Genomic DNA, 16,982 nt, shown 5'->3' on the forward strand with positions numbered 1-16,982 from the left:
AGACTGGAATATGTTCACCCACACAGACCTGGACCAGTACGCCTCATCTGTACTGGATTACATCTCCAAAACCACAGACAGTGTCACCACCCAGAAACGGATCACCATGTACCCCAACCAGAAGCCTTGGATGAACCGGGATGTTTGTCTCCTCCTGAAGGCCCGCAACACCGCCTTTAGGTCAGGAGATGCACACGCCTACAGCACAGCCAGGGCTAATCTAAAGAAGGGCATCAAAAAAGCCAAACACCATTACAAAAAGAAGGTAGAAGAACACTTCTCCAACTCCAACCCCCGACGCATGTGGCAAGGACTCCAGACCATTACAGACTACAGGACCACCAAACCCTCCCCCGCATCCTCTGATGTCTCCTTCCTCAACGAGCTCAACAACTTTTATGCTCGTTTTGAGCGAGGGAACCCCACAACCACAACCAAAGCAGACATGACGCCAGACCACCAACCTCTGACTCTCTCCCCCACCGATGTAGGAGCGGTGCTGAGCAGGATCAATGTCCACAAGGCTGCAGGTCCTGATGGCATCCCCGGGCGTGTTCTCAGAGCGTGTTCTGGGGAGCTTGCAGGAGTGCTCACAGACATATTCAATCTGTCCTTGGCCCACGCTGTGGTACCGGCCTGCTTCAAATCCACCTCCATCGTCCCGATACCCAAAAACTCCAACCCATCTTTCCTCAATGATTACCGCCCAGTAGCACTCACCCCCATCATCACTAAGTGCTTAGAGCAGCTGGTCCTAGCGCACTTCAAATCCTGCCCCCCCCCCACCCTGGACCCCCACCAATTCGCATACCGCCAGAACAGGAGCACAGAGGATGCAGTCTCCATCGCACTGCACTCTGTCCTCTCACATCTGGACAACAACAACACCTACGCCAGAATGCTGTTTATAGACTTCAGTTCAGCATTCAATACAATCCACCCCTCACAACTCATCAGGAAACTGACAGACCTGGGTATCAGTTCCCTCATCTGCAAATGGTTACTGGACTTCCTGACCAACCGCCCCCAACATGTCCGGCTGGATAACCGCTGCTCATCTACAATCACGATGAACACCGGTGTACCACAAGGCTGTGTGATGAGCCCTTTCCTCTACTCCCTCTTCACCCACGACTGCAGACCTGCTGATGGTTCCAACACCATCATTAAGTTTGCAGATGACACCACGGTGATTGGCCTCATCAGTGACAATGATGAGGCCGCCTACAGGGAGGAGGTGGATCGTCTGGCTGAGTGGTGCGACAGAAACAACCTGCTGCTTAACACCGAGAAGACCAAGGAGCTCATCGTGGACTACAGGAGGAATGCTGACCCACATCCACCCATCCACATTAAGGGGACGGCTGTGGAGCGTGTGAGCAGCTTCAAGTTCCTGGGAGTCCACATCTCCGAGGATCTCACCTGGACGACCAACTGCTCCAAGCTGGTCAAGAAGGCTCACCAGCGCCTCTTCTTCTTGAGGACTCTGAGGAAGAACCACCTGTCCTCAGACATCCTGGTGAACTTCTATCGTTGCACCATCGAGAGCATCCTGACCAACTGTATAACAGTCTGGTACGGGAACTGCTCTGCCTCGGACCGGAAGGCGTTGCAGATGGTCGTGAAAACTGCCCTGCACATCGCCAGAGCACCACTTCCTGCCATAAAAGACATCTCAAATTCAAATTCAAATTTTATTTGTCACGTACACAGTCATACACAGTACGATATGTAGTGAAATGCTTGGACAACTGCTCGTGACCTAAAGAAAACAAAAAAGGAAAAGGCTATGAATAAGATAGGAAATAAATATGAAAAATTAAAAAGGGTAAATTTAACTAGGAAGGAATAAAATATAAATTAAGGTTAAAAATGAAATAACTGTACAACACAAATTAGAATGAAGGGTAAATTTAACTGGGAAGAATAAGATAAAGATAAATATATAAATTAAAGTTGAAAATAAAATAACTGTACAACAAAATACACAATATAGAACTATATAAGAATGTATGAAGAAATCTAAATATAAATAAATATATACACAATAACAGCAGCTGTACAAGTATTAACCGGAAATGAAGAATATAGTGACCAGTGTTGTGCAAAACCAAAGTCCAGAAAGTCCAGTGTGTGTGTAAGAACCATATGTGTGGGTCAGTACTGTGTGGTGGTGTGATTGAGAGACCGTATCGCCTGCGGGAAGAAGCTCCTCCTCAGTCTCTCTGTGTTGGTCTTCAGGGAGCGGAATCGCTTTCCTGACCTCAGCAGAGAGAACAGTCTGTTGTTGGGATGGCTGAGGTCCTTCACGATCTTCCTGGCCTTGGTCCAGCACCGCCTGCTGTAGATTGAGTGCAGGTCAGGGAGCTCGGAGCGGATGGTGCGCTCAGCTGACCGCACAACCCTCTGTAGAGCTCGTCTGTCCTGCATGGTGCTGTTCCCAAACCAGGTTAAGATGTTTCCCGCCAGGATGCTCTCTATGGTGCACGAGTAAAAGTTCCTGAGCACCTTGGAGGGCAGTTGGAAGTCTCTCAAGCGTCTGAGGTGGTAGAGACGCTGTCGGGCCTTTTTCACCACGGTGTTGATGTGACAGGACCATGACAGGTCCTGCGTGATGTGAACTCCGAGGTATTTGAAGCTGTCCACTCTCTCCACTGGGCACTCGTTGATGACGGGGGTCTGGTAGTTCCTCTCCTGCTTAGTGCTGAAGTCCACGATCAGCTCCTTTGTCTTACTGACGTTTAGAAGGAGGTTGTTCCTCTGGCACCAGTTCTCCAGATTCCTAATCTCCTTCAGGTAGGCCGTCTCGTTGTTATCAGAGATCAGGCCCACCACGACGGTGTCGTCAGCAAACTTGATGATGGTGGTGGAGCTGGTAGTGGCCACACAGTCATATGTGTACAAAGAGTACAGCAGGGGGCTCAGAACACACCCCTGGGGGGCTCCAGTGCTGAGAGTGGTGGAGGCTGAGACATGTCCGCCCATCCTTACTGCCTGTGGTCTGCCAGTTAGGAAGTTGGAGATCCACTGACACATAGATGAGCTGAGTCCCAGATGCTCCAGCTTGGTGGTGAGTGTGAAGGGAATTATGGTGTTAAATGCAGAGCTGTAGTCTATGAAGAGCATTTTAACATAATTCCCCCTTCTAGTGTCCAAGTGAGTGAGTGATGTGTGGAGGAGATGAGAGATGGCATCGTCTGTGGAACGATTTGGACGGTAAGCGAACTGTAGTGGGTCCAGTGTGTCTGGTAGTGAAGAAATGATGAAGTCTCTGACCAGGCGTTCAAAGCACTTCATCACTACTGAGGTGAGGGCTACAGGGCGATAGTCATTGAGAGAAGCAGGGTGGGGTTTCTTTGGGACAGGAACAATGATGGACTCTTTGAAGCATGTGGGGATCACCGACTGAGATAAAGAGATGTTGAATATCTCAGTGAACACAGGAGCTAGCTGGTATGCGCAGTCTCTTAGGATACGACCTGGGATGCCGTCTGGTCCTGCTGCTTTCCTGGTGTTCACTCTCTTGAAGGCTCTCCTTACTTCATGCTCGGAGATGACGAGCACGTTTCCGGTGCTGGCAGTATCTTCCTGTCTGCAGCCGTTAGCGCCGCTAACACTAGCATTGTTGGAGACCTTAGCTGCAGCCTCGAAGCGAGCATAGAAAGTGTTCAGCTCGTCTGCCAGAGTCACGGCCGCGTTCGTCATACCGGTTGTTGGTGCTTTATAGTCCGTTATTGTCCTTAGTCCCCGCCACAGGCTCCTAGAGTCACTCTGTTGGAGTTGTGACTCTAGTTTCCTCCCGTAGCGCTGCTTCGCCTCTTTCACCGCCCTCCGCACGTTATATGACGCGGCTACAGGAAGCGGTGTCTGAAAAGGGCTGGGAAAATCATCAAAGACCCCAGTCACCCGTCACATGGACTCTTCACCCTCCTGCCCTCTGGGAGGCGCTACAGGAGCCTCCGGACTAAGACCACCAGGTACCGGAACAGCTTCTTCCCCACAGCTGTCAGACTCCTGAACTCTGCCTCCTGACATCTGACCCACGTTAAACTCATGGACTGAACATACACACACCCACAATGGATAACTGTACCCTCAAACACACAATAATAACATGGAGTGAACCACCACTCACAACCACCAGCACTTTATATAGCCTCTGTAGAAACTATCTACACCCTCACTTATCTTAACTGCACTACTGTATAGCTCTGTGTAAATAATCATTCTGTACATTCGATAATCTTTAATCCTACAACTGTTTACAACTTGCATAGTTCCCATTTCTGTATAGCTGTATATCTCAGATTCTGTAAAGTTATTTATTTCATATTCTGTATAGTTTTTCATATTTATATCCTGTTCATATCCTGTACATAGCTTGTACTCACTACAGCCTGTACATACTTATAGTTATAGAATATTCACAACATACTTCATACCGTGTACATTATAACATACCATAATAGACCCATTTCTGTAATATACTCACATATCTATATTATTGCCAATATATATTGTAATATATCTATATCACTAAAGCACTTCTGGATGGATGCAAACTGCATTTCGTTGCCCTGTACCTGTGCATGTGCAATGACAATAAAGTTGAATTCTATTCTATTCTATTCTTTCCAAACGCCTTCGATGCTTGTTTCCTGTGGGGGAAGACGGCGGGTCTGTGTGCGGCGCTGGAATGGTTGCGCTGTGCAGGACGACTGCTGTGTTCCTTCGGATTACTCCTCACCCCCTACCCAACCCCTGTGGCTTGTCACGTGCTCCAATGTTGTGATGTGGACATTTATGTGCTCTCTGTGCAGAGGAGTTTTTTTTGTTTCCTGTTCTCATGCTGTCCTCCCATAGGTGCCCAGCATGAGGAGAGGTCTCTTTTTTTTTTTCCTCTCGTACTTTTCCCATTGTTGTGTACTTTTTCAGTGTTTTTTTTCTGTAATGCTGCCAATCTCCGACTGTATTCCCATGTGATGTCTTTGTTGTGTGTGTAAGTCGGGGGGGGGGGGGGGGGGGTGTCCTATTCCTCTGCGGGGCGACCTGCATATGGCCAATAAAGCATTCATTCAATTCAATTCAAGAGTTGGATGTCACTCAACTGTGAAGGAGAGCTGATGGTGCCAAAAACTGAATTATGTTATTTGCAAAGTGAATTTTATATATCATTTGTTTATCCAGCCAAAAAAACCTCACTGACTTTAAAAATGTATTTTTTAAGCATGAGCTGGCTGTAAACATATTTCAAGTGGCCAAAAAGGAGTGGATTGGTTATAATGTTGGTACAATAATGCAAAGTCATAAAGACACTTTTACACTTTGTATATAACCCCTTTGCAAATCCTGCTCACTAAAGTCTATTAGACAATTTAAGTAAAGACATTATACATTACAAAAAACAAAACAAATGGAAACATTGGAATCACTTTTTAGCAAAACACCCAATTTAACCCTCCGGAAAAACTCTCTCCACACACACACACACACACACACAATGATTTATGAGGCAAAACCAAACACGTCTCTTAGGCTACGTTCACACTGCAGGTCTTAATGCTCAATTCCAATTTTTTTGCCTGCTTGTTCACACTACAAATAAAATGCAACAGCAAATGTGCTCTAGTGTGAACCCTCAAAGCAGCCCGCATGCGCAAAAAAAGACGTCTCACACAACGCGCTCTGTTTAGACCCAGAGCAAACCGTATTGTTTGACTGTTGGCCCTTAATATAAAGACTTCGGACTTTACGTTTCCCAATTTTGCTTTGAGTAATAAAGTTATTGTGTTATTTACATATGGCCTAATAATGATCCTTATTGCTGTTTTAGAGAGGAGCGGTGCTTCAAAGGATAGTTGCAGATTTCTGTCAAAATCTGCCGATTGTACAGTACAAATAAAATTTCCACGTTCCTCCAACGCTGTCTTACCAACTGTTTCACTAACATCCACACGAGATGGCCAGGAAGCGTTCGCGATGTCTTCTCCGGCGCTGATAATTGGCGTCTGTCTTGTGTCAGTGACGTAAAAGACGCCTTTAATGCGACGTGACCATACAATAGCAGTCGCTTTCTAAAACATCAGATGTGTATCGGATTCAGCACCACATACGAAAGTGACCCAGATCGGATTTGAAAATATTGGATTTGTGCCGTTCACACTGTCATACCATGATCGGATATGGGTCACATAGGGTCAAAAAAGTCGGATTTGATGCGCTTTTGCCTGCAGTGTGAACGTAGCCAAAGATTAGTTTCACATTTTCAGAAGTGAGTGACATCCTGGAATGAAGAAAGATGAAAAGATTTTGTTCAAAGTTTTATTTCATATAAAAGCTTTTTGTTCACAACAAACATATATTCACTGAATATAATCATTAAAATTACATTTTATAAATCACAGAATCACAACAGAAGGATTTATCTTAATGTTAAGTGAGGTCACCAATAGACTGGAGGGAGATTAGAACACTTGACAAGCTGCCACTGCCTCTGCTTTCACTGCATTGAAATCACTCACAGCTGTCTCACACTTTGTAAGCATGAATATTTCAACCAGTATGAATTCTTATGTGTTTCTTTAAGTGTGTGTTTTGACTGAATTTCTTTCCACAGGTGCTGCAAGAATACGCCTTCTCACCTGTGTGAGTTCTTGTATGAATTTCCATGTTTGATTTCTTACTGAATCTTTTCCCACAGGTGCTGCAAGAAAACGGCTTCTCACTTGTGTGAGTTCTTACGTGAGATCGCAGTGTTGAGTTCTGAGTGAATGTTTTTTTACAGGTACTACAAGAATACGGCTTCTCACCTGTGTGAGTTCTTGTATGAATTTCCATGTTTGATTTCTCACTGAATCTTTTCCCACAGGTGCTGCAAGAAAACGGCTTCTCACTTGTGTGAGTTCTTACGTGAGATCGCAGTGTTGAGTTCTGAGTGAATGTTTTTTTACAGGTACTACAAGAATACGGTTTCTCACTTGTGTGAGTTCTTACGTGAGATCGCAGTGTTGAGTTCTGAGTGAATGTTTTATTACAGGTACTACAAGAATACGGCTTCTCACCTGTGTGAGTTCTTGTATGAATTTCCATGTTTGATTTCTCACTGAATCTTTTCCCACAGGTTCTGCAAGAATACGGCTTCTCACCTGTGTGAGTTCTTGTATGAATTTCCATGTTTGATTTCTCACTGAATCTTTTCCCACAGGTTCTGCAAGAATACGGTTTCTCACCTGTGTGAGTTCTTACGTGAGATCGCAGTGTTGAGTTCTGAGTGAATGTTTTTTTACAGGTACTACAAGAATACGGCTTCTCACCTGTGTGAGTTCTTGTATGAATTTCCATGTTTGATTTCTGACAGAAACTTTTCCCACAGGTGCTACAAGAAAACGGCTTCTCACCTGTGTGAGTTCTTATGTGAGCTTCTAGTGCTGACTTTGAAACTAATTCCTTCCCACAGGTGCTACAAGGATGTGATTTCTTACCTGTGTGAATTTTCAAGCACTGACTGAATTTTGTCCTACAGGTCCAACAACAACAACATGATTTATTACGTGTGTGAACTCTCCGATGTGTAGTCAGATCGGATTCAGAGTTGAAAGTTTTTCCACAGCTGTCACATTTTAAAACATTTGTCTTTGTTTCAGTTTTACTCTGACTGTCTGACACAGGAGTGCTGTCTACTCTCTGATCGTGACTTGTCTTTCTGTGATGTCTTCTCTGCTTCAGCTCCATGTTTCTAGTTGATCCTGAGTCCACATGCTGACTTTCTACTTGATCTTGGCTCTCTGCTTCAGGAGAGCTGTGAGAAAGGAGCTGCTCACTGCTTAGTTTTTGTTCAGTCTCCTGCTTCAGTCCAAGCTGCTCTCCCTCCTGACTGCTGCAGAGCTCCTCCTGTTCCTCTTTAATGTGTAGAGGCTCTGGGTCCTCCTGGTCACAGACCTGCTGCTGTGTGGGGTCTGAAGAGACAAACGGAGAAAAATGATAGAAAAACGGGTGAAAATATTTTGTAAACTCTGAATATTCTCATTACTTTCACATTTCTCTGTGAAAATTACCTGAAATCCATTTTCTACTAATTTGCCACACACCAACACAAATCCCTATCCTAATAAGGACACACATATGATCTTTCTCTTAGTATTAAGGTATGAGCACAAAGCCAAAAACACAAATTAAAAATGAAAACCAATAGAAAGAGACTTTAAAGTGGTCGTCATAGTGATTTTACTTTATAAACATGAACAGGTAGAAATGGAGGCTTCGGCCTGACTGCTCATCAGTTTGTTATCTGTTGAAGTTCAGGGTCTGGTTGCTGGGCTATTGTCTACAGTATAAAATATGTGCAAAGTATTTTAAAATATAGTGTAGTGGCAATTCCTTTTGTTTGACAAACCAAGCATCCCACAATTACAAATCCACAAGCTACTACTGTACTGAGATAATACAGGGAGTGCAGAATTATTAGGCAAATGAGTGTTTTGTCCACATCATCCTCTTCATGCATGTTGTCTTACTCCAAGCTGTATAGGCTCGAAAGCCTACTACCAATTAAGCATATTAGGTGATGTGCATCTCTGTAATGAGAAGGGGTGTGGTCTAATGACATCAACACCCTATATCAGGTGTGCATAATTATTAGGCAACGTCCTTTCCTTTGGCAAAATGGGTCAAAAGAAGGACTTGACAGGCTCAGAAAAGTCAAAAATAGTGAGATATCTTGCAGAGGGATGCAGCAGTCTCAAAATTGCAAAGCTTCTGAAGCGTGATCATCAAACAATCAAGCGTTTCATTCAAAATAGTCAACAGGGTCGCAAGAAGCGTGTGGAAAAACCAAGGCGCAAAATAACTGCCCATGAACTGAGAAAAGTCAAGCGTGCAGCTGCCAAGATGCCACTTGCCACCAGTTTGGCCATATTTCAGAACTGCAACATCACTGGAGTGCCCAAAAGCACAAGGTGTGCAATACTCAGAGACATGGCCAAGGTAAGAAAGGCTGAAAGACGACCACCACTGAACAAGACACACAAGCTGAAACGTCAAGACTGGGCCAAGAAATATCTCAAGACTGGTTTTTCTAAGGTTTTATGGACTGATGAAATGAGAGTGAGTCTTGATGGGCCAGATGGATGGGCCCGTGGCTGGATTGGTAAAGGGCAGAGAGCTCCAGTCCGACTCAGACGCCAGCAAGGTGGAGGTGGAGTACTGGTTTGGGCTGGTATCATCAAAGATGAGCTTGTGGGGCCTTTTCGGGTTGAGCATGGAGTCAAGCTCAACTCCCAGTCCTACTGCCAGTTTCTGGAAGACACCTTCTTCAAGCAGTGGTACAGGAAGAAGTCTGCATCCTTCAAGAAAAACATGATTTTCATGCAGGACAATGCTCCATCACACGCGTCCAAGTACTCCACAGCGTGGCTGGCAAGAAAGGGTATCAAAGAAGACAAACTAATGACATGGCCACCTTGTTCACCTGATCTGAACCCCATTGAGAACCTGTGGTCCATCATCAAATGTGAGATTTACAAGGAGGGAAAACAGTACACCTCTCTGAACAGTGTCTGGGAGGCTGTGGTTGCTGCTGCACGCAATGTTGATGGTGAACAGATCAAAACACTGACAGAATCCATGGATGGCAGGCTTTTGAGTGTCCTTGCAAAGAAAGGTGGCTATATTGGTCGCTGATTTGTTTTTGTTTTGTTTTTGAATGTCAGAAATGTATATTTGTGAATGTGGAGATGTTATATTGGTGTCACTGGTAGAAATAAATAATTGAAATGGGTATATATTTGTTTTTTGTTAAGTTGCCTAATAATTATGCACAGTAATAGTCACCTGCACACACAGATATCCCCCTAAAATAGCTAAAACTAAAAATTACTTCCAAAAACATTCAGCTTTGATATTAATGAGTTTTTTGGGTTCATTGAGAACATGGTTGTTGTTCAATAATAAAATTATTCCTCAAAAATACAACTTGCCTAATAATTCTGCACTCCCTGTATTTTGTACGCAGGCAAAAGCAGTCCACTATCCATACTTGAAAGTTGCGTTTTTATGGCTTATTCGTCCAGTTTGGCAAGCAATAGCAAGATTCATTTTTTATTACTTCCTGCTGCTGCTTCGCCTGCTCTGGTAAAAAAAAACAAAAAAAACAAAAACATAGGCCAGTGCATGCTGGTCCAATACCAGTCTCTATATTTATACAAACAAATGGCCCTACAGCTCTTACTGACTGACTTAACAAGGTAAACACCAAAACCACACCAAACATTAAAACAAATATTAACCTACAAATAAAACTTGTGAATAAACCCCAAAATATAAGTCAACTAACAACAAACTTTAAACAAATTTTAAAATGAAAAAAATAAAGAACAAATAGCTCCAACATATAAGATACGGTACTGTACACACATACAGATGTTTTAAGATTATACAAAGGGTTTGAAAAAGCGTAGGGAGGGTTATTATGGCTTAAAACATCTAAAAAATAATTTTAGAAAAGATATGGTTTCCATTTCATTGATTCGTACCTAATGTGGTGGGTCCCAGAACACAACCCTCCTGATAATCGAGGAAATACTGTATTTAGAAAACAACCAACAACCCTTTAAGGCAATAAAACTTCATTAAGCTAACAGCTTAGTTAGGTTCCAGACTCAAGTCAGTTTCTTTGACTTATACCAAGTGGAGGTTTAATGTTACATGTTAAGAGAAAAGAGATGCATTCATGCTGATTGGACTTTTAATTCTTTCTGTGCTTCTAAAAAGGAAAAAAAAACCTTTAACCTGTGATTAGGATCCTACATGAGTCATATTCATTTTAATAATATAAAAGCAATAATAATTTTACATACCTATTCTATCCAACTTTAACTCTGGTTTCCAGATGGTCTCCAGCAGTGTGAGTCGCTCTTCATCAGTCCAGACAATAATGCCTTCAGCCTCCTGCTTCAGTCCAAGCTGCTCTCCCTCCTGACTGCTGCAGAGCTCCTCCTGTTCCTCTTTAATCTGTGGAGGCTCTGGGTCCTCCTGGTCCAGACTGGAGTTCCTCTCCTGGTTACAGACCTGCTGCTCATCCAGACCCTCCTCTTCCTCACAGACATGTTGTTGTGGGGGGTCTTGAGGAGAAAAGAAACACAATAAAAAGGTCATTAATGTGATGAACAGTAACAGAAAACACTATTTTTAAAAAGCACTTTGTGCGTTTGGCAGCCATCCTAAAAGGTTGCCCCCTTTAGTGGCCTCCACAGGAGATCATCTGCCTGCACCACACCATCTCTAGCACGCTCCGCTTTCACACTAACTCTCTGCATGTCCTCCTTCAGCACAGCCATGAACCTCCTCTGTGGTCTTTCCTCCTCTCTTACTGCCTCCTAACAGGTCATCCACTTCGGAGCAGTCTGGTAACAACTTTTAAAGTTAAATGTGTATTGTATATCTGAGATCTACCTTTATCTTTACTGCACAGTCTCAGTGCTTGGAGAGGAAAACTGACACTCGATGAACTCAACAGTGGAATCTGTTCGACAAACACTTTAAATAAATGAATCAAAATATGTCAATCAAAAAAGGAGCTTTCGTTAACTATATTTAAATTTAACTGCAGAAAACTTCGGTCAACATATTTAATCATTTATTGAAATCTGGTTTTGTGCAATGATATAAACTAGTTTAGATTTATTCTGGATATTCTCACCACGGCTGAGGGTAGTGTTATTCCAAACAGCACAACACCTAATCTAGCAGTGACCATGGACCGGTGTTCCAGATCTACTGGCGTTTAGATCAACTGGCGTTGGTCGAACAGATGTGTGGCAGTCTTGCGTTTCAGTAGCTCCTACCGACAAACCAGCAAAAAACGCCAAATGTGTCATCTGTGACACTTGTGAGGTTGTCTCAAACACACTCCGTCAGTCTTGATGCTGTTGAACAACAAAATGTTTAAAAATGTGGCGAGTTTACCTGGTGATATCCTCATGCGCGACGCGATCGCGAAAACAGCAAACAATTAACACCACGCCGATGTTGTTCACAGGACAGCAAGAGTAAACGATCGGGAGACTCTTGTCGTCGTTATCGTTCCCCTCGCACGGTTTATTTCTCCGATTTCAGCGTTTTTGCTTCACAACTAAAGCGAACAGTTTACTTTGTGCACTAACATGGAGTCGAGTCAACCAGCGCCACCTCTGGCCAAGTGCCACAGCCTACAGCCAGATCAACTTGTGACACATCTGCACCTGCTGCTATGATCGCATTGAGTAGAGACTGAGTGGCTGCACTAACCCCTGATACATCCAGATCTACCCACAAACATGTTGACAGATGCAATCCCAGCAATGTGGATTGTCAACACTAAAAACAATCAGTAAGCAAAGACAACAGGGATCAGTTTTTTCTGTTTATTTAGCACCCACAACATCTGTAGTCGCCTTCTGCACAGGGAAAGTCCACACACACTGTGTGGTACCACTTTCCACAGAAGGTGCATTCGATCTGCAAGACTGAATGAGATTGTCAGAGTCATTGTCTGACTGTTTATTACTAATCACCTGCAGTACATTCACAGAAACTGCCATCTCCTTACAAATGTTTATTAGATTAACCACACTTATACAGACTGTATATAACAACCAACTCTAAAATGTTTGTTCGCAGAGAAAAGACACAGACAGACTACACTAACGACATGTGATGTTACAACTGTTAACCATTCCTCGCCGTCAGTCCCCTGACCGTGGTCGGGAGACGCGAGGGGAGACGCTTCCTCCAGGGCCGAAGTTTGTCCTCCTTCGGGGTTAACTCCCTTCACTTTTGTGGAGTAGTGAGGCAGACAGAAATCAGCCGAGGCACCGGAGAGTACTGAAGAGATGAGGCTTTAATAACAGTACTGCACACTTCGAAAACACACTGCATAGTAGCCCGTTAGAACGCTGCTCCCGGTCGCCCTCTCTACCCATGACACACTCTCCCTCTCTTTTTCCTCTTTCGCTCCCCGCGTTTCCTTCACGCGCATGCTCACACACACACATCACATACACTCCTTACTGCATCCAGTCACACACAAGACGGCAATTCCCGCAACACAACACTAGTGAAATATTAGTGTCATTTCATTCTTTTCAAAGGTTTATTTGCATGACGCACAAACAGACACAATTGAAAGGTACAAATGTGCATGACACGAATTCAAACGTGCTGCAGATGTGTCACAGGCTGATCTGGCTGTAGGCTGTGGCACTTGGCCAGAGGTGGCGCTGGTTGACTCGACTCCATGTTAGTGCACAAAGTAAACTGGTCGCTTTAGTTGTGAAGCAAAAACGCTGAAATCGGAGAAATAAACCGTGCGAGGGGAACGATAACGACGACAAGAATCTCCCGATCGTTTACTCTTGCTGTCCTGTGAACAACATCGGCGTGGTGTTAATTGTTTGCTGTTTTCGCGATCGCGTCGCGCATGAGGATATTACCAGGTAAACTCGCCACATTTTTAAACATTTTGTTGTTCAACAGCATCAAGACTGACGGAGTGTGTTTGAGACAACCTCACAAGTGTCACAGATGACACATTTGGCGTTTTTTTGCTGATTTGTCGGTAGGAGCTCCTGAAACGCAAGACTGCCACACATCTGTTCGACCAACGCCAGTTGATCTAAACGCCAGTAGATCTGGAACACCTGCACCAGTCCAACATAGTCCATCACTGGACACTGACCCACAGCACTGATAAATACCCAGTTTAACATCTTCTAGTAAAGTCAGTCACGCTGAAGAATCTGAGCTTGAACAGCACAGAGTTAAAAACATGTCCATACCTATGATGTGTGAGTTTCTGTCGGGTTTCCGGCTGATATCCAGCAGTCTGTGCTGACGGTTGATCTCCTCCTCATACTGGACGATGGTTTTTTGAACCTCTGAGAAGATTTCCTCACCAACAGCAGTTAGTCTCTCCTTGATGAACTCTCTCAGATACTGAGCTGAACTCATTGCTGCTTCACAACTGAAATATTTTCATATAAGATCACCAAACTAAAGTCCTCGGCTAAGTGCAAATCAAACATGAAGCTTACGTCGTCTAAGCTAGCGGTTCCCGCTTTTCGTGTCACGTGATCAATCCTCAACCGTCCCATAGGGCCGCGGTCTTTATATTTACATGTTGGTCACATTATACAGACAGATAATAAAAGACTGTTAGACTTTGTAAGTTGAGTCTTTTTATGGTGCGTGAGAATCCTTTTCATTAAGTATTTTCAGCTGTTTGTCGCTCCTCTGCGCTTTAGTGATTCTTCTTGTCATGTCTATGTTTGTCCACCAGGTGTCCTCCTCGGCTCAGCTCTGTGTGACAGTTTTCTACAACCATGATGAAGAAGAGTTTCTTTGTTTTTCAGTCTCTCTGCTCACTTTAATGTTTACTGCTGGTTCAGTTGTGTAACGATTTCTCACATTTGAAGTCAATCACACTGAGCTGAACATGAAGTTCCTGCTAACACAAAATAAAGTGAGTGACATCCTGGAATGAAGAAAGATGAAAAGATTTTGCTCAGTTTTATTTCATATAAAATCTTTTTGTTCACATTAAAGATAATGGTATCTTCATTTAATAGAATCTTTAAAATTGCATTTTATAGTCAGAATGACAACAACGGCGGAAAAATGCATCATATGTTGAGGGAGATTAGCACACTTGACAAGCTGCCACTGCCTCTGCTTTCACTGCATTGAAAGCAGTCATGAAACACGCTTAATGTGCAACAAGGACCATCATTTGCAAATACACAGCTATACTTACAAATTTTATATGAGAAAATCTATCAGGGGAGACACAGCTGGCTTTGCAAGAGGTAGAGCAGGTCATCTGTTAATCACAAGGATGGTGGTTCAATCCCCAACCAGTCTGCATGTTTGCACCATTCCATTTATGATGAAACAACTAATCATGGCACACACCTGTTGCATGTACATTCACCCCTGTTTGTTTTGCTATGTTTAAACAACTCCTCAGGTTGTGTCACTAGGAGGCAGTGTATAAAGGCACAACAGACTTCCCCATTTACACCTCTGGCAAGACAAGGTCAAACTTTCTGCCTCTGCTCAGTCTCAGTTTGTCATTTAGTTTTTCTAACAGTGAGGCAAATTGTGTGGCAGTACATCTGAAATTTAAGCATGAAACAATATCAGTGCGTGTGTTTGTGAAAGTTGTGTGTGAATGTTAGAAAGTACTTACATAGGAACAGCATAGAAAAAAAGAGCTTGCTTGAGTGGGTGAATGGGGCAAGTTGTAAAAAGCACTTTGAGCGCTCAGAGTGGAAAAGCGCAAACTTTAAACTGGATCTAAAAATAAGACTTGATTGCCTCTAATAAATGAGGCTAAGCTGCTCCAGACACTTTGAGTTCTTATGCTCTCTGGTGCAGACTCGGTGCTGTTTAAAGGTTTGAGATATAAAGGCAGAATTCCAACATAGTCCAAGTTAAGAGTTGATATGAGGTCAGCAAGTACAGGGCATGTCTCCTGTGTGCTAGTAGAACAATAAAATTCTTTGCTGCCAATAGAAAAATAATTCAAGGAATAAAAGTTGTTTGCAAAAATCTGTATTATTTATTAGTGATGCTCATCAGGGAAACACAAAGACATTAGACATTGAAAAACTTTCGACCTTCCTGCTGTCTGGCACAGAGGTCCGAACGACTTCTTAGGGATGTGATTAGGGATTGATAAGAATTTTGAGATTCCGATTCCATTCTCAGCATCACTTCTTGATTCTCTTATCAAATCTCCTTGGCTCTGCTTTGAGAGTCACCACTATCACCAAGCAGCAAATCAAATCAAATACATTGTGCCGATTAATTACATGCTGTCAGGTCAAATGTTTATGCATGTTGGACGCATTTCCCTTCATTCTTGTGATCAGTGTTGGGGTCATTACTCAGAAAAATAATGTAATTTAAATATTACACAGAACATTTTTCTTACAAGTAAAGCAGTACATTACTTAACTACTCCCAGGAGAAAGTAATTTGTTACACTTCTCATTATATTACTTTCAGTGTTGGGGAGTAATGGAATACATGTACCAGCGTTACGTATTTAAAATACAGAATATGAGTAACTGTATTCCGTTACAGTTACCGTTTAAAAGGGTGGTATTCAGAATACAGTTACTTTGTTGAAATAAATGGATTACACAGGGTCTTTTCCTGTTTCATATGTTAGTCTCTACCCTCTCTATTTTTGGTAATTCCATGGTGGTGGAAACCAAACAAAACATGTATTAAGAGGCTGTATGCCTGTGTCTCAATCTCGTGGCTCATGTCACCTCTACTTGTGGCCCTCATAATGACCTGATGAAATATTTTTACAAATTATTATTCAAAAAATATTTAATTTTGATTTTTAATTGAAGGCAATAGGCAGAGTGTTACAGGCAATGCTCTAAAGAATGTGGCCTCATGGGTAGTGTAGTCCATGCTGAGGGAGAATGGACTGCCATACCCGTTATGTGTCTGTGAGCGAGGGAGGGAGAAAAAGGAGTTGTCACCGAGCAGAAACGGGAGATGGAAGCATGTAAATATCATAATAACCACTGCAGCCAAGAAGAGAGCCTGACAAGCCCAGTTGTAAGTAAGCTATTAAGACTCGACTGTACGCTGCGCTCGTGTTTTTTTCTCTCGAAACAATAAGTTCTTTTGGAGCAGCCTTTCAACGCCTCTCTCTGTCTCGCTGGGCAAAGTTGACCCAAACAAGTAAAGATAGTTTTCGGCCTGACACGGAAGTCGACCTATTAGCCAGAGGTCCCTTTACTACGGTTCGGAGCTGCGGACCTGTTTATATACGCACGGAATAGTTTTCTATACGAGATCACTGCAAAAAGTGCAGGCTTACCTAATGTCCACCCTACTGTTACTCATTTTATATTAGGATTTAAAAATCTAGTTGGTATTGGTATAACGAGTAACCTTCAGTAATAGTAAAAAAAAAAAAAATCACA

The 16,982-nt window shown here is 43.2% G+C and overlaps 1 protein-coding gene across 3 annotated transcripts; it reads right to left on the reverse strand.

The window, feature by feature from the left end:
• Window positions 1-6,307: 6,307 nt before the first annotated feature.
• LOC145419311 (uncharacterized) lies at window positions 6,308-14,895 on the reverse strand. Of its 3 annotated transcripts, XM_080298637.1 has the most exons (5): window positions 14,786-14,889; window positions 13,812-14,506; window positions 10,854-11,117; window positions 7,230-7,955; window positions 6,308-6,641 (listed from the first exon to the last, which is right to left on the reverse strand). In XM_080298637.1, exons 2-5 carry the CDS (start codon window positions 13,981-13,983, stop codon window positions 6,553-6,555), a joined length of 1,251 nt encoding a protein of 416 aa, XP_080154763.1. In that variant the 5' UTR covers window positions 13,984-14,506; window positions 14,786-14,889; the 3' UTR covers window positions 6,308-6,552. The 3 variants fall into 3 exon arrangements, with proteins under 3 accessions (XP_080154763.1, XP_080154762.1, XP_080154764.1); XM_080298636.1 differs by having other exon boundaries at window positions 6,308-7,955; window positions 14,786-14,895; XM_080298638.1 differs by lacking the exons at window positions 6,308-6,641; window positions 7,230-7,955 and adding an exon at window positions 10,133-10,759.
• Window positions 14,896-16,982: the final 2,087 nt, after the last annotated feature.

The sequence above is a fragment of the Astatotilapia calliptera genome, chromosome 3 (assembly GCF_964374335.1).
Source record: "Astatotilapia calliptera chromosome 3, fAstCal68.1, whole genome shotgun sequence".
NCBI lineage: Eukaryota > Metazoa > Chordata > Actinopteri > Cichliformes > Cichlidae > Astatotilapia > Astatotilapia calliptera.

Coding starts and splice junctions, on each gene's coding strand:
- LOC145419311 (XM_080298636.1), bottom strand. CDS start 13,983: ATGAGTTCAGCTCAGTATCTGAGAGAGTTCATCAAGGAGAGACTAACT. Junction 11,118..13,811: donor CAGAAACTCACACATCATAG/GTATGGACATGT, acceptor TTTCTCCTCAAG/ACCCCCCACAACAACATGTC. Junction 7,956..10,853: donor GTTAAAGTTGGATAGAATAG/GTATGTAAAATT, acceptor TTGTCTCTTCAG/ACCCCACACAGCAGCAGGTC.